Source organism: Dendropsophus ebraccatus, chromosome 2 (genome assembly GCF_027789765.1).
Source record: "Dendropsophus ebraccatus isolate aDenEbr1 chromosome 2, aDenEbr1.pat, whole genome shotgun sequence".
NCBI classification, from domain to species: Eukaryota; Metazoa; Chordata; class Amphibia; order Anura; family Hylidae; genus Dendropsophus; species Dendropsophus ebraccatus.
The window spans coordinates 182816210-182834714 of record NC_091455.1 but is presented as its reverse complement, the minus strand read 5'-3'; the positions used below and the strand labels follow the sequence as shown (position 1 = coordinate 182834714).

At 45.9% G+C, this 18505-nt stretch overlaps 1 protein-coding gene across 4 annotated transcripts in view; it reads left to right on the top strand.

Annotated features, from left to right (window-relative positions):
* XYLB (xylulokinase) overlaps positions 1–18505 on the top strand; it is a 124295-nt gene that overhangs the window by 25042 nt on the left and 80748 nt on the right. For all 4 annotated transcript variants that reach the window (XR_011361945.1, XM_069960487.1, XM_069960488.1 and 1 more), the window contains exons 7-11: positions 4633–4698; positions 5726–5798; positions 10463–10581; positions 12368–12449; positions 14445–14485. Coding sequence is in view for 3 of the 4 variants with exons in the window: in XM_069960487.1 (XP_069816588.1) it covers positions 4633–4698; positions 5726–5798; positions 10463–10581; positions 12368–12449; positions 14445–14485 (381 nt within the window). In the remaining variant the exon portion in view is untranslated. The remainder of the gene's footprint in view (positions 1–4632; positions 4699–5725; positions 5799–10462; positions 10582–12367; positions 12450–14444; positions 14486–18505) is intronic.

Genomic DNA, 18505 nt, shown 5'->3' with positions numbered 1-18505 from the left:
AAGAAAAAGTAGAGTAAGAAACAGTGGTCTATCCACTAAGTGCAGACAGATGGGGCAATCAGTTCTCCACACTACTAAGCAAAGTCCAACAGCAGGTGGACTAAGCGCACAGCCCCGCAATAATAGGATACATGTATGCAACTGTGGGCTCCATCTTCAGAGGTGTAACCATAGAACTAGTGAAAACGGTGCACCTGTCATACAGGTGGGAGTGAAGGCACTCGTCAGTCCTGGCTCATTCCTTGTCGCAACTGTTGATGGTGCAGGATACAGCATTGCATAAGAAACTTGAAGTTGCCGCAGGGTACGCTTGACCTCTATAAACCTAGCACGCTTCTTCTGAATGTCTGCAGAATAATCTGGGTAAAAAGAAATGCGTTGACCATTAAAGGATGTATCAGGCTTGCTACGTGCGGCTTGCAAGATGGCATCCCTGTCTCGGTAATGGAGAAGTTTCACCAGCACCGAATGCGGAGGCGATCCAGGTGGCAGCGGACGGGTGGGGACACGGTGGGCCCTCTCCACAGCATATAAGGGTGACAGCGTATCATCCCCAAAAGTATCTTTGATCCAATATTCAAAAAATCTTGTGGGATCTGGGCCCCTTAATTTTCTCAGGGACCCCCACAATGCGTACATTATTGCGCCGGAGCCTGTTCTCCAAATCATCAGCTTTAAGGAGAAGTGCAGACAGTTGTTGGTCATGCCTGCGTGTATCTCTGACAACAGGGGCCATCTTGTCTTCCAGGTCACTGATCCTGCCCTCCGCAGCCACTATTTTCTCACTCACTTTCTGCACAGTCTGCCTCATAAAGGACAACTCCTCCTGTATTGTGCCCACTTGTTGTTGTAGGGCGGCTATAGCAAGATTCCCTTTAGTGACAGCCTGAAATACCTCACGCAGGGTAGGTTCAGGCAGCTCCTCTTCTATTTCCTCCTCCGCCCTATGCACCTGCGCCACATATTGCTGCGCCATTACTGGGGGAGGGTTCCGGGCCTGATAATTGTCAGAGTCCTGTGGCTGAGATCGGGGGCTGAGGGGTTGGGGAGTTATAGGGCTGCGCTCCTTACCCTCTGAATGCGGTCTGGCAAATGCCGCCAATATAGAGGTAGCACCTCCCGGAGTGGTCTGTGCTGCTTGCTTCGGCGTGGCTACAGAGCTGCCGGCGCCATTTTGGATGCCTCTGGACCCGCGCCCCGCCGGATCTCTGGCGTCCCGGGTGTTCTTTCGGGTGGCGCCGCCCGCCATAACAGCTGCTCCGCTATTGCTGGGAGGTTTCCGGTACAGGAAGGGAGAGTGTGCACCGACAGAGGAGCCCGCAGAAGCCCAGGAGAATCGCCGGTATGCAGGAGCTGTAACGGCGTGCGTCCGGCTACATGCTCAGTCAGGCTCCGCCCCGTGCATCCTATTCTTGATGATTAATGACTCTCCCTGCCTTTTGGGGTGCCCACCTCCTTAGTAGGGTGACCCCAACCACGAAGACAGTCTCTTACCCAGGAGAAAACATAAAAAGAGGAAAGAAAGAGAAGGTGATCAGTGACAAAGGTGACAAGGATTTATAAAGACAATATTGTCCTTTTTATTTCTTAATCTGTGTAACATAGCTCTTATGGCAGAAGTGGCCTGGAAGAATACACCAACATATAGGGTTGCCATCTTAATTTTGTCAGCGTGACTTTACATTGTGTATGTAGGAACTCTTAGTCCAGACAGACGATAACTTACTGTAACCAAGCTATCCTTCTCTGATATTTGTTCTTGAGCAAGTTGCTGAGGAAGACATAATTCTGATTCTGCCTGCTGCAATAAAGAAGAATACTAGAACATTATGTACGTTATGCCATCCCATGTCTTAATCCTGGTAGTGATTTTTTCTTATGGAGGTCTCTTCATTGCAGCCCCTGTCTCTAAACCAGACCATCTCCAGCTATCTTTGCATCTGGGGTTTCAAACTCAGTTCCATTGAAGTAAATGGAGCTTAATTGCAAACCACACCTGAACTGAAGACAAGAGAAATTTGCCTATGCTGCTCGTACTTAATACTGAATAAATTGAGATGTAATATTAAATATTCAGTTGCCTATGATTAACATGTCTGTCCATTCTGTGATTTCCATAATTGCATGGCTTTGTCATCTTGGTGTTGCAGCTTTCTATTGTGGACAGGGCCTTTTTAATACATTGGTGGGCCCAGTGCACAGCCCTCAAGAGTGCCCCCCCCCCCAACCCAGCGTTATCAGAATTGGAGCTCCACCCACAGTATAATGCCCTGAAAATGCCCCCACACTGTATTAAGAGCCCCAATACATACGGTAGTTACCTTATAACCTTGTAAAGATATCACCAATGATACCATTACATAATACCGCCACACCATGACCACTATCACTACAGACCCTATAACAGTTACATCCATTTACTCACAGGGGGCGTCTTCTCTGATCAGAGTCTTTCACCTTTTCTTTCGCTCCATCCAGCGTGGGCCATCTATAAGTCTCCCCCCGGCTGTGAATCTTCTCTCCAGAATTTGCCAGAGAAACATTTTAGGTTCCAACACATACAGTAGTAAGGTCCCCTGTACCCCTATATAGTAGTTACCCCCCTCTGTGCCCCTATTTAGTAGTTACACCCCTCTGTGCTCCCACTTAATAATTAGGTATGCTCTGTGCCCCAATATAGTAGTAAGGTCCCTATATAATATAGGCACCTCTGTGCAGCCCTAATGTTAGTATAGACCTGTGTGCTGCCCCTAGTAGTATAGACTCCCTGTGTGCTGCCCCCAGTAGTATAGAAAGATGTGTGCTGCCCCCAGTGGTATAGAAAGCTGTGTGCTTCCCCCAGTAGTATAGACCCCCTGTGTGCTGCCCCCAGTAGTATAGAAAACTGTGTGCTGCCCCCAGTAGTATAGACAGCTGTGTGCTGCCCCCTGTAGTATAGACAGCTGTGTGCTGCCCCCAGTAGTATAGACAGCTGTGTGCTGCCCCCGGTAGTATAGACAGCTGTGTGCTACCCCCAGTAGTATAGACAGCTGTGTGCTGCCCCCAGTAGTATAGACAGCTGTGTGCTGCCCCCTGTAGTATATAGACACCTGTTTGCTGCCCCCAGTACTATAGACCACTCGTTGCTGCCCCCAGTAGTATATAGACCCCCTGTGTGCTACCCCCAGTAGTATATAGACCCCCTGTGCACTGCCCCCAGTAGTATATAGACCACTAGGTGCTTCCCCCAGTAGTATATAGATCCCTTGTGTGCTGCCCCTAGTACTATAGACCACTAGGTGCTGCCCCCAGTAGTATATAGCCCCCTCTGTGCTCCCCCAGTTATATATACCCCCGTGCATCCCCCAGTAGTATATATACCCCCGTGTGCACCCCCAGTAGTATATATATCCCCTGTGCTCCCCCCAGTAGTATATAGTCCCCCTGTGCACCCCCCAGTAGTATATATATCCCCTGTGCACCCCCAATACGCTTTCCTAGTCATATATATACCCTGTGCACCCCCCAGTTATATATATATCCCCTGTGCGCCCCCAAGTGGTATATAGCCCCCATGTGCGCTCCCCGTTATATATACCAGTTATATATACCCTCCTGTGTGCCCCCCAGTTATATATACCCCCGTGCACCTCCCAGTTGTATATATATCCCCTGTGCGCCCCCAGTAGTATATAGCCCCCCTCTGCGCTTCCCCAGTTATATATACCCTCTTGTGCACCCCCAGTTATATATACCCCCCTGTGCGCTCACCCAGTTATATTTATACACCCTGTGTGCCCCCCAGTTACATTTACCCCCCTGTGCACCCCCAGTAGTATATAGCCCCCCTGTGCGCTCCCCGAGTTATATATACCCCTCTGTGCATGCCCCCTTTTATATAATCCCACCTGTTCACTCCCCCAGTTATATGTATACCCCCTGTGTGCCCCCCCAGTTATATATACACCCCCCTGTGCGCCCCATACCCCCCCCCCAAAGTATAAAGACCCCCCTGTGGCACCCCTAGTAGTATAGACCCCCAGCTGTGTGCTGCCCCCGTTATATAGCCCCCCTTTGTGCTCCCCCCTCCCATATAGCCAATAACAAAAAAAAACACTTTATACTCACCTGGGTCCACGCGTCTCCTCTTCTCTTCACCTCACCTCACTCTTGTGGCCACAGGCAGTGCTTTACCTGCGGTCGCAAGCGGCCTCTTGTGACTGCAGGCAAAGCCCTGCATGCGGCAACAAGGATGACTGACAGGGAGGGAGCCAATGGCTCCCGATCTGTCAGTGCCGCTGCTGCTGCCTGTACTTATGAGTGCTCGTTACGAGCGCTCATAGCTACAGTGCAGAGCGCAGCAGCAGGTGGGGGGGGGGCCCTACAGGGGGCGCCATGGATGGATAACTTACCCATCCCGATGGCGCCCCCCTGGCAGGCTGGTGGCCGGAGCCCTGTGCGACCGCACTGGTCGCACAGAGCAAAGGCTGGCCCTGCTCAGGGTGGGCCCCTTTAACCAGTGGGCCCGGTGCACGTGCACCATGTGCCCTCTGGTTAAAGCAGCCCTGATTGTGGACTGTCTATCCCTTTTCATGTAAAGTAGTCATAGTAAATTTTCATGTGCTTTTATTACCTTTTCATTTATTTTGTCAGCGCTTTACGGGAAACCAAATCTCAAAGATTTATAAACAGAGACCACGAGAATATTCCCAGTGTGAGGTAAGTGGATTGCACTTTTCCACAGTTATCACTAAGGAGATTTAAATACCATTTTACATGTTTTTTTCCTCTAGAAGTGTCTTAGAGCTCTGCTCCGGGTATCTGGAAAAGCTAGATGCAGTCCTGGGAAACTTCTCCCAGGACCGCATGCAGCTTTTCTACGCACCTGCTGGGAGATTTATCAAACATGGTGTAAAGTGAAACGGGCTCAGTTGCCCCTAGCAACCAATCAGATTTCAGTCATTTTCTAAAGAATCTGTGAGGAATGAAAAGTGGAATCTGATTGGTTGCTAGGGGCGACTGAGCCAGTTTCAGTTTACACCATGTTTGATAAATCTCCCCCTATAGTGGCAGAGGTGACTTACAAACAGAAGCTAATATAAATATGTGTGTGTGATTGGCTGGTGTGTGTGTGTGTGTGTGTAACACAATCTATCTGAGCAGGGAGAACTGCAGGGGAGGGAGAGAACAGCTTGGCTGGGCGTGTTTTAGGCTACCTCACACTCCCTGTAGGAACTGTACCTAATGTATATGGTCTCTGATTGCAATTTCCAGAATTATGTAAATGAGTTTTGAAAACTCTTTTCACATGTAGCCTAAAACATCCATGCAGAATGATAGGCATGTTGCAGGAAAGCCATGAATTTTCATTCTTTGCTAATTTCAAGACATTCAATACATATATCGTGAATTCCCAGCGCATTCAGCAATATAGTCCAGGTGGAACACATGTAGATTTGTGGTGACATCTGCTGCTGGATCTTTATTTTCGCTGCCTGATGTAGTCAATAAAAAAGAATTTTCAGGTGACCAGCAGCTTTCTAAATAAAAATGATGTTAGTCTCTTAGAGGCTGTGACTGGGTGGAGCAGCGTTATACTGGGGTAATCTGCAGTGTCACTTCAAATGTATAGCCTGGAAGTGGAGATAGAATGGAGGCTTTGTTTCAGATTGTTTCAGATTGCTCATGTTACATATTGATGTTTGTCCATTGATACCGTTCTTACCCTGACAACTCTTTTTTTTAGAGAATTTCCTTGGTCAGCAGTTTTGCAGCTTCATTATTTATCGGGGATTATGCACCTATAGATTACAGTGATGGTAAGTAACTCCTGTCTCCTCTCTATTTATGCCATATAGGGTTCTGAACATAATTAAAGGCGTACTACATTTCTTCCTTTCAAATCATCAGGTTTCATAAAGTTGTCGCAGAGGGGCGATCCTTGCTTCCGGCACCGGTCGGGGTCTGCGCCGTAATGGTGCTGATCCCAGCTTTGCACTTTATTGCTTTCGGCTGCAGCAGCCGAAAGCAATCCAGTGCCTATCTCATTGATCTATGCAGGATAACTATACTGCATAGATCTCAATGAGAGATCATTGTACTTTTACTGGAAGTCCCCCAGGAGGAATAACCCTAACCCCAGGGGGAGTAACCCTAACCCCAGGGGGGCTTCTAGTATAAGTGTAAAAAAAAAAAAAAAAACTTATATTAATAAAAAGCCCCCTCCCCTAATAAAAGTATGAATCACACCCCTTTTCCCATGTTGTAAATAAAAATAAATAAATAAACATGTTTGTTATCGCCGCGTGCGTAATCGCCCAAAATATTAATTTATCACATTACTGATCTCGCACGGTAATAGGCGTAAGTGCAAAAAATCCCAAAGTGCAAAATTGTGAATTTTTGGTCGCATCAAACCGGGAAAAATTGTATTAAAAAGCGATCAAAAAGTCTCATATGCGCAGTCAAGGAACCAATAGAAAGTAAACATCATGGCGCAAAAAATGAAACCTCAGACAGCCCCATAGAGCAAAAGATAAAAGCGATATAAGCCTGGGAATAGAGCAATTTTAAGGAACATATATTCGTTAACAATGGTTTGAATTTTTTACAAGCCATCAAATAAAATCTAAGCTTTACATGTTACATATCGTTCTAATCGGAACGACTTGAGGAACATATGTAACAAGTCAGTTTTACCTCAGGACGAACGGCGTAAAAACAACCCCCCCTCCAAACAAAAAAAAATGTTTATTTTTTTCGATTTCACCACACATAACAATTTTTTCCTGCTTTTGTAGTGTCCTTTATGAAAAAAATTCAGCCCGTCATTGCAAAGTACAAAAGTACAATTAGTGGAGCAAGAAATAAGGGCTCATGTGGGTTTCTAGGTGAAAAAATGCAACTGCTATGGCCTTTCAAGCAAAAGGAGGAAAAAACGAAAACGCAAAAATTGAAATTGGCCCAGTCCTCTAAGGGTTAACACTAGAGATGAGCGAACCGGGTTTGAGTCGATCCGAACCCGATCGTTCGGCATTTGATTAGCCGGGGCTGCTGAACTTGGATAAAGCTCTAAGTTTGTCTGGAAAACATGGATACAGCCAATGACTATATCCATGTTTTCCACATAGCCTTAGGGCTTTATCCAACTTCAGCAGCCACCGCTAATCAAATGCCGAAAGTTTGAGTTCGGATCGACTCGAGCATGCTTGAGGTTCGCTCATCTCTAGTTAACACTATGTCACAGTTAAGGCCTTATAACTTGGGTCGGTCATCTGTCATATCAGGCAGAGATCAACCCATGTAATAGAGCCAGCAATCATGTAATAGAACCAGTGATCAGCCAAAAAAGCACACTCTCATTTACCATGCAGTACAATGGGGGCGCTATGATGACTGTACATAATGGAGCCGTTAGGTCAGGGCCGAGACAAAGGGTAGCATACCTCCCAACTGTCCCGGATTCCGCGGGACAGTCCCGTTTTCGGGGTTCTGTCCCGCAGTCCCGGAACGGCCCCCCGTGTCCCGCATTATATGTGGCCCCAGTGAAAAAAACAATAAACCAGTAACTCACCTGTCCTCCGGCCCCAGCAGCTCCTCTCCCGGCAGAGCACGCACTCCCGTCATCCTCCGGGGCGGGCAGCGGGGTATACAGACACTGACTGTACCGGAAGTGACCTGCAGCCTCTGTCATGACTCACTTCTGGCACATTCAGTGACTCTGTACCCTGCTGCCCGCCCCGGAGGATGACGGGAGTGCGCGCTCTGCTGGGAGAGGAGTTGCTGGGACCGGAGGACAGGTGAGTTACTGGTTTATTGTTTTTTTAGCTGGGGCCACACTATATGGGGATTGGCTACTATGTGGGGCACTATATGGGGGATTGGATACTATGTGGGGCACTATATGGGGATTGGCTACTATGTGGGGCACTATATAGGGACATAGGCTACTATGTGGGGCATATATGGGGGCATTGGCTACTATGTGGGGCATATTTGGGGGCATTGGCTACTATGTGGGAACTATATGAGGGATTGGCTACTATGTGGGGCATATATGGGGGCATTGGCTACTATGTGGGCACTATATGGGGCATTGGCTACTATGTGGGGCACTCTATGGGGGATTGGCTACTATGTGGGGCATATATGGGGGATTGGCTACTATGTGGGGCATATATGGGGGCATTGGCTACTATGTGGGGCACTATATGGAGCATTGGCTACTATGTGGGCACTATATGGGGGCATTGGCTACTATGTGGGGCACTATATGGGGCATTGGCTACTATGTGGGGCACTATATGGGGGGGTTGGCTGCTATGTGGGGCACTATATGGGGATTGACTACTATGTGGGGCACTATATGGGGATTGGCTACTATGTGGGGCACTATATGGGGGGATTGGCTACTATGTGGGGTACTATATGGGGATTGGCTACTATGTGGGGCACTATATGGGGATTGGCTACTATGTGGGGCACTATATGGGGGCATAGGCTACTATGTGGGGCACTATATGGGGGATTGGCTACTATGTGGGGTACTATATGGGGATTGGCTACTATGTGGGGCACTATATGGGGATTGGCTACTATGTGGGGCACTATATGGGGGGATTGGCTACTATGTGGGGTACTATATGGGGATTGGCTACTATCTGGGGCACTATATGGGGATTGGCTACTATGTGGTGCACTATATGGGGGCATAGGCTACTATGTGGGGCATATATGGGGGGATTGGCTACTATGTGGGGCATATATGGGGGGATTGGCTACTATGTGGGGCACTATATGGGGGCATAGGCTACTATGTGGGGCACTATAATGGGGGATTGGATACTATATAGGGCATTTTTGGGGGGATTGGATACTGTATAGGGCACTATTCAGTCAGCAGCATGTGGTGACTGTAGGGGAGTGGCTATGGAGAGTTGCTATGGGGGCGTGGCTATGGAGTGTTGCTATGGGGGCGTGGCTATGGGGACCGCGGCGCACATGTCCCTCTTTGCTCTTTGCAAAAGTTGGGAGGTATGGGGTAGGCATGGGTAGGCGATGGCCTAGGGAGCCATCTGGTGATGAATTACAGGGGGCGCTATTGTATCCACCACATAGGGGCCTCCTCAAACCTGAACCCGGTAGCAGAGTTTGTGATAGAAAAGCAAACAGTAGAGGATACACAACATCACTTACACTGTGTGGAGTGTATCCTCCACTGTCTGCTGCTGTCCCTGAGCTTGCCCTGGCTGTCGGGGTCCAGGGGATGGGGGAGGAGAGGACAGGCAGCACAAGCCTGCACAGCATTATCACTAGGAAGGCCCCCTGCAGAGCTGTCTCCACTGCCTGACTATGGCTGTCCTTATCTAAGGGCCTGACCCTGCACAGCCAGGATGTCTGCCAGTGAGGAGACCAGTATAAAGGAGGTTAGTGTATAACTGAGCATGTGTATGTGCAAGTATGTGTGAATGAATGAGTGAGTGAGTGTGCATGTATCTATGTATGTATGTATGTATGAGTGTGTATGCGTGTGTGAGTGAGTGAGTTAGGGTGCAGGTATGTATGTATGTATGTGTGTGTGAGTGAGTGTGCATGTGTGTATGAGTAAGAGTGTGTGTGTGTGTGTGTGTATGTATGTGTGAGTGAGGGTGCATGTATGAGTGATGGTGCATGTATGTGTGTGAGTGAGGGTGCATGTATGTATGTACTGTATGTATGTTTGAAGGTGCATGTATGTATGTTTGCGTGAAGGTGCATGTATGTATGTATGTGTGTGAGGGTGCATGTATGTGTGTGAGGGTGCATGTATGTATGTATGTATGTGTGTGTGAGGGTGCATGTATGTGTGTGGGGTGCATGTATGTATGTGTGTGTGTGTTTGTGTGTGTGTGTATGTATGTGTGTGTGTGTGAGGGTGCATGTATGTGTGTGAGGGTGCATGTATGTGTGTGTGTGTGTGTGAGGGTGCATGTATGTGTGTGAGGGTGCATGTGTGTGTGTGAGGATGTATGTATGTATGTATGTATGTATGTGTGTGTGAGGATTCCTAAATTTAGCTAGAGTAGAAATTTAGATTGTACGCTCTTAACAGAGATCTGGTGTTCTTTTAAAGTTCTTGCTTTTTTTTTGTCTATTATAAAAGCACAATACAGACATGTTGCATAAAGCCTCTGTACCGTGCCTTTAAGTTAAAGACAATAAAGAAGCAAGAATTTTATAAGAACACCGGATGTGTTGACGTGTTCATAGAAGCCACATACACAATGGTTGTTTTGCCAAGTCTATAAGCTGAGATGATGTGGAGGATGGAATCCACAGCGCTGAGCATTACAATAGTGGGATGTATTGTAGACTAGACGTGGAAATAAACCATTCTAGTACATTCTTTGTGATGTCTTATATATATATATATATATTTCCTTTACTGCAACAATATTTATGAAAGTAGTTGTAATAGTAACAATAATAATGATAACCTTTACAGGTTCTGGAATGAATTTACTAGACATTCATGAAAAGACATGGAATGAGATGTGTCTTTATGCATGTGCTCCGGGCCTCAAAGACAAACTGGGCTCTGCCGTTCCTTCATCTTCAGTATTGGTGAGTCTATTGTACGCCATGTAATAAAAGAAGATGTTCATATATAAAAGGACAAATAACTCTTCCATTCACAGTCATGTCAGAGAGCCTCAGTACTGAATGACAAGAAGTGCTGTTAGGTGTGTTGTATATGCAGCATGGGACTGTATGGAGACTGGTGTGTTCTGCTGATTTTCTTTACAGGAAGGATTATGTGAGCTTACAGGAAGCTTACGGCATACAGTTTACTTATCTCGGGCAATTCCTGGAATTCTATTCAGTCACCTGACAAAATAAGTGTCAGCCCCAGATGAGCGGTAAATCAACTAATAGGTTCAGAACACATAGGTATATGAAAGCTGAAGAGCAACATAGACAATGGCCTATGTCAAGTATAAATGGATATACAGTATTTAATGAAACATTGTTTGTAATAGGCTGTGTAAAAATCATGGCCGTCTTTGATAACAGCGGCGGTCATTGCGCAAATAATGTACGTTATTTTTTAAATACCAGGGGTTATTTGCACAATTAATGCCACTGTTATGAAAGACGGCCGTCATTTTTACATAGTGTGAATCTAGCTATAAACATATAATACAGGGATGGGGAACCTTCGGCCCTACAGCTGTTACAAAACTACAATTCCCATCATGCCTGGACGGATGTCCAGGCATGATGGGAATTGTAGTTTTGCAACAGCTGGAGAGCGAAAGGTTCCCCATCCCTGATATAATAGTATAAGACCAATGCCAATGTGCTTTAAAAGTTTGTTTCTCCTTGAACAAAATGGAGGACATTTCTCAAGACTGGTGTACTCATGCGCCTGTCTTAAGTAAAGCCCTGTCTCCTTTTTCTGATTTGGATTTACTAAGAGGCGTACACAAATGTACACCTGCTCAGGTGTAAATTTCTGCCTGACTTCCTGGCATAAACCTTAAAGAGGTATTCCAGGAAAAATGAACTTTTTTCCCCCTGTGGATAGGGGAAAGGGAGAAGATCACAGGGGGTCCGACCTCTGTACCCCACGATGATCTCTCTATCGGGACCCCAGCTTCTGTATTAGCATGTGACTAGGGATGGTCCGAACCTGGCGAGGTTCCCGCTGTCTGCCCGCTCCGTGGAGCGGGTGGATACAGCGGGAGGAACGCCTGGAAAACTGGGATACAGCCTATGGCTGTGGCTGTATCCCAGTTTTCCAGGCGGTTCTCCCACTGGATCCGCCTGCTGCACGGAGCGGGTAGACAGCGGGAATCATTACCACGGTTCGGACCATCCCTACATGTGACCCATCTTGGCATGTGACCCGCGGCTCTATTCATTCCTATGGAACGACAGAAAGAGCCGAGTACGTCGGAAGAACGCTGTACTCTATTCTTTCTGTAGGCTCCATAGGAATGAATAGAGCTGCTGGTCAACTGCTGTACCCACGACTCTATTCTTTACACTGATGCCGGGGCCCGAAATGGAGATCGGCAGGGGGTACAGAGGTTGTCCCCCTGGGATCCCCTACTTTTCCCCCATCCTGTAAATAGGGGAAATGTTTATTTTTCCTGAAATACCCCTTTAATAAATCAGGTGCGGGAGGAGCCCATACCTCCTCCCGCCTTGCTGTGCCCCGCCACCCATCTGCCCATCAGGCTATAGTAACAAGTTATATACAGTAGCCCGTAGGGACACATAGATCAGCATAGAAGCCATTTTTAATCAAGACTGAGTTTGTATTGCTGTGAATGGATATACAGTAGCATGATGATATTATTTGTACAATTATTTCATGTTTTAATTGATCCCTTTCCTCCTATAGGGGAATGTATCTTCATACTTTGTCAGACGCTATGGATTCAGCCCTCACTGCAGTGTTGTTGCATTCACCGGGGATAATCCAGGTAAGAGGCTGTAGACAAGCATTCACTTGGGTTATGAGTAATGTTGAGCAGAGAGGCCGAACTGTTCAGGTTTGTCAACGTTCTCTGAACTCGAAGCTCAGCATTTGACGCCCTAGGGAGTCCTGAAAAACATTGACAAATGCCAAACCCAGTTTGGGTTTAAAGAACATTGCCGAACACGAATGGTTTGGCCTCTCTGCTCAAAAATAGTTATGAAAGCTTGAAGGGGTATTCTGCTCAAAAAAAAACTGCTGCCCATGGTAAAATTAGCAACTCATTCCATACTTGTTATTATCTATTCATCTCCATCCCACCAGTTCTGAGATGCTGTTTTTTTGCTAAAGACACACAAATCTCCCCTCCCTGCCGAGGTGGCTGATGTAAACAAGTCCCTATCTGCAACTTTGTAATGCTGGGAGGGATAACCACAGTAAGTTCATCTGGAACTTGACCTCAGATTATCCCTGCCAGCATTACAAAGAAGCTACAAAGTTGCAGATAAAGCCTGCCAGGGACTTGTTTACATTAGCTGTCTCGTAAGGGAGGGGGAAGGAGTGGGGAGAAAGAGAGAAAAGCTCATACACATTTTTTTTGTGTCTTCAGCAGAAAGCAGCAGCTCAGAACTGGGGGAAGGAGGCTGAATAGAAAATAACAAGTATGGAAGGAATTGTTAGTCTCACCATGGGCAGCAGCATATGAAATGTTATATTTGTGGAATACCCTTTAAAGAAGCAGTCCAGGATTTTTTTGGCCTTTATAGTGCAGCAAAAGATTTTAATTCTATAATATAGTACAGGTCTTGTGTATGTCTTATGTTTACCTGTTTAGTTGTTGTGTCATGCATGGGTTGTATGCCATCATGATTCCTAGTTCTCCTGTGATATGGAGTCTCATTACTGTGCTTGCTTTTAGTCCTAACTAAGCACAGCACATAGTCAGTTTCATAGATGGTCAATCCCCTAAGTCTACACTATAGAGAGTAATATGTGATGTATATTTTTCTCCCCATCAGCTGTTACACACAGGAGAACATTATCTTGCTGCATCACATTGAATAAAGTACAGCACTGTGCAAGCTGATAGAGACAGTCAGTGTGATCAGCAAACTTGTATATGGTGTACATAAAGCAGTATACGGAGGAGGCTGGAAGGGAGGAGGGACCACATAAGTTATATTTTAATCCTATAGTTCACAGGAAATCTGCTACTCAAGAGAGACTGACATCTTGTCTACACATGTCATTCTCTGGTTGTCAGACTGGTGGTCACATGACCCAGCTGCAGTAATGAAATGTATGAAAGCAGCTGAGCCAGGAGGGAACATAAGACACTTCAGGAGTACGGGGGGATGAGATTATATGGACAAGTTACCCTGTACTGCAATGTATGGAATAAAATTTCCCCTTATTGGTATAAAGAGGATATACAGTACCATCAGGTACACTCTCTTTAAAATTACATATGAATTGAACGACCCCAGTAGAGGAAGCCTGTGCCGCGGTCCTTTTTCTGAACCGCGGCCCGGTTCCCGCATACGGCGTACATTCTATTCATGGTTACCGGGTTGAAACACTGGAGGCTCGCCGGCCCGCCCTTAGTGGGAGGAAACCTCCGCCCCTCCATGACGCAACTCCATTAGAATCAATGGAGGGGCAGGGGTTACATCCAACTGGGGGCGGGCTGGCCCGCCTCCAGTGCTTTAACCCAGCCCGGTAACCATGAATAGAACGGCGCCGTACGCGGGAACCAGGCTACAGTTAAAAAAAAAGACCGCGGCTCCGGCTTCCCAGTGCCGGTGCCGTTCGATTCATGTGTAATTGTGAAGAAAGTGGACCTGATGGTATATCCTCTTTAAGCCCATAAAAATATTGAATTATTTATTTGCAAAAACAAGGGGAAAAAAAAGAAATCTGCAGTGTATGTCTGCAATTTATTTAGTAAGAGCACAACTGTTCTGTAATCCTAATTGTCTAACACAATGTATTCTTTACACAGCATCTCTGGCTGGAATGAGACTTGAGGAAGGGGATATTGCAGTAAGTGTATTGGTTGTATTGGGGAAGTTAGTTTTTTTCTCACTCTATATACAACAAGCTGTAAACAATGTAAGAAAACATGAGGAAGGCAATTCTATATGCGGTGACCCAGGGGGTGCTAGGTGGGATTTGAAAGAACAGGTGTAGCGGTACCACTCTGGCAATTGTCACATGGATTGGAGTGGTATATTCCCTTCCTGGGTTCCAACACACACCTGTTTAGTTAAAGCGACTCTGTACCCACAATCTGACCCCCCCCCCCAAAAAAAACTCTTGTACCTTCGAATAGCTGCTTTGAATCTGTTTGGCAGGTGATGCAGTTATTGTCCTAAAAAACAAATTTTAAACAGCCATGGCCTAGATTGTGTATGCATTAGGCTGGCACACCCTCTCTGTCCCTCCTCATCATTAGGAATGTTCCAGGCAGATTGTCTCCTATTCCTCACCTGTGTCAGCAAGGCCCCTGTGCAATGTTCAGACATGAGAAAATGTTCTAGGGGCATTCCTAATGATGAAGAGGGTGGGGAGGAGGGACGGAGAGGGTGTGCCAGCCTGATGCATACACAATCTAGGCCACGGCCTTTTGACACAGGGCTGCAAGTTTAAAATTGTTTTTTAGGACAATAATTGCATCACCTGCCAAACGGACCCCAGGACAGATCTTGGCAACAACGGCCGTACTTTTGGCGCTGTGGAACAATGCCTTACTTTCAATGGGATCCCAGCCCTTCTGACCCCTGAATCCAGCGTTTAAGGTGCCCAGACAGTCTACAAATAGCTGACCTTCATGTCTCTTTTCCCTGCTCCATCATCAAAACACAAAACACCACCCAAGCTGGAGACAAGAGTCATGCTGTCTCTGGAAGGAAAAGGCCATGTTTTTGTAGCACTAGATAACCCCTTTAAGCCCTCTTGTAATAAGAGCCAGACCACACCTGTAATCATTACATGTCTGCATGCTGAGTTTTAATAACCTGACATTTCCACCTGGGTGCATTAGTTTTTTTTGTCAGTGTTTTTATGTTTATCCCAGGCATGTTTACATTGAGTTACTGTGGATTTACTAAGCATATCTATAGAAACCTAGAAGACTTGGCAGAAAAAGACTACCTCTGCAGTGCCGAAAGCGTCAGCTTATTATTACACCAACCCCGCACTGTTCGCACAATGTTTATTTTCGTAAAAGTACGGCCGTTGTTGCAATCGGCAACAACGGCCGTACTATTTACAAAAATATACGTTGCCTTGCCTTCTATGGAATCCCGGCCGGAGCGGTGCCGTTGAAACCTGACATCAGAACTCCCCACTGCACACTGTGTGCACTGACAGGGTTTTCCGCGGCCGCTATTTACTGAATAGCGGCCGCAGAAAATCCTGTCAGTGCACACAGTGGAGCGAGCGGCTCTGGCCGCTTGCTCCTAAGTGTGCAGTGGAGAGTTCTGATGCGGCCGCATCAGAACTCTGTGGCCCTAAAGATCATCCGGCCGGTACTGCATTACCGGCCGGGATTATCTTTTCTGAGACCGGCCGTTCTGTGACCCGGTCGGTCTCATACTGTGTATGAAAATAGCCTAAGCGAGCTTTTTTTTGCAGCAGGGCTACACGGACATCGTTAGCGATGTCTTTGCAGCCCTTGCTGTAATCAGCCGATGTCGGCACACCACCTATTACATGGGGAGATGAGTGGCCGGTGGATGATGATTTTTTAAACATTTTTAAAGACAGCAATTAACCGATGAGCTCAACCTCAGCTGGTCGTTGTCTTTAATACTCGGGGCGATATCTGGCTGATTCAGCAGATAATCACTCTGTGTAATAGGGCCCTTAATGAGTGAAAAAATTAAGTTTATAAAAAAAAAACACACACGCCATAAATTCTTATATTTTTATAATAAAAACTCAAGTAATTTTCTAATGACAATTTCCCTATAAAAAACCTATCTGTAGCATAGCCAGGTGGACAATGAACAGGATGCACACACTGCTCACTCTCTATACATTATGAGTGTTGTGCATACAATAGAAGCCCTATCCACCCTAAGAAGACCCTTTTAAGCAGCAAGTAAAAGTACTCCATCTCTTTAGACCTAAGCAACTTTCACTTAAAACTTCCAAGAACTTGTACGTATTTCATAGTTTTCAGAAAAAACAGTAAAAAGTCTAATGATAATCTAATAATAAACTATGAGAGTCCATGAAAACATGCTTTCTACCCCATAATGAAGGTAGCTATTAAATAGAAGTGGAACATAATAGTGACCTCAGCTTTCGAGCCGTCACAATGTGCCACCAGCCTCCGCAGTTTTTTTTTTTCCCTTCGATTTGCGCAGATGCTTCTTTTTCTCAGTTTAATGTATTTCTTTGTGGGAGTACACGTTTTTATAGCCTGATGGAAATACGATTATGGCTAGAGGTTATATGGATTGACTTTTTAATGAGATTCATTATTATAAATGTTGGAATGTTAAAACCCTGTTTGCAGAAAGGAAAAAATATAATGATGCATTATCTAGCCCATCATGTTGTATATGAAGGCTGCGTATAAAGACTTAACTCTTTCAGTATCTGAGGTTATCAGATTCGTGTTATAGACATCCTTTATAAAAGTCACAGAAAAATCACCTTTAAATATAACATTCAAACACAGCAAAGAAGCATCAGCAGCAAATCTCAGATTGTGTCCCCATGTTCTAGTGTTGAGTATCTTCCTTCCTGACCCTTATTTAGGATTTCAACAAATTTAAAGGTTTCGTTCCTGTTCCCCCTTTCTCTTCTTTCCTCTACATCTACACTATACAGATTTAGGCTGGGTTCACACTACGTATATTTCAGTCAGTATTGTGGTCCTCATATTGCAACCAAAACCAGGAGTGGATTAAAAACACAGAAAGGATCTGTTGACACAATGTTGAAATTGAGTGGATGGCCGCCATTTAATGGCAAATATTTGCTGTTATTTTAAAACAACAGCTGTTATATTGAAATAATGGCCGTTATTTACTGTTATATGGCGGACATCCACTCAATTTCAACATTGTGTGAGAAGATCCTTTCTGCGTTTTTAATGAATAGCGCCGCGGGTCACGTGCCGATGGGGTTCAGGGGTCAGACCCCCTGCGATCTCCTACTTGTCCCCTATCCTCTGGATATAAAGAGTAAATACCTCTTTAAGTGGTTTTCTGGTTTTATGCTTTAGACCATTCACCATTTTTGTAGCCAGTCTTGGCACCCGTTCTAGTTTATCAATATCTTTATGTAGGTGAGGTCTCCAGAACTGGACACAGTATTCCAGATATGATATCACTAGAGCTCTATACAGGGGGATCACAATCTTCCTACTGGTTATACCTCCAGCTATACAGCCCAGCATACAATTATATATACAGCCCAGCATACAATTAGCTTTCCCTACCACCTGGTTGCACTGGTGACTCATTTTAAGGCTGTCAGAAATCACTACCTTTAAAGCCTTCTCTTCTGAAGTCTTTGCTAACACAGAACTGCCGATATGATACTTGGATAGAGGATTCCTCCTCCCCTAGTGCATTATTTTACCTTTGAAAACATGGAACTACAGCTTGTTAATATCAACCCTATAGCACACTTTTGTGTCCGGTAGCAGCAGGGGGAGCAAGGATGGGACTTATTGTTGCTGTGTCTCCCACTGAGGTTACATATATCTCCAGGGACAATCCCCAAGCTTTGGAAACACATGTGAACTCAGAGGGAGACATAGAATGGGTGTGTGTGTGTGTGTGTGTGTGTGTGGGGGACTGCATAATTACCGCTCCCAAGGTCCCTACCACCTGACTGACGTACAGTGTGGCCACCGCTCACAGAAAGGAGAGCCTTGGTTTGTAACCTAGGCACCAAGCTGTCAACTATACAGGGAGAGGCCGTTCACACTGAGCAAGCACGGCGGAGAGCTCTACTGCGGAATCCCGCCGCGCTCAGTGTTCTGCTGTGAGTCAATGATAGGGTGCGCGTGTCTGCTTCCTCCCCTCTCCGCTCCGAAGAGAG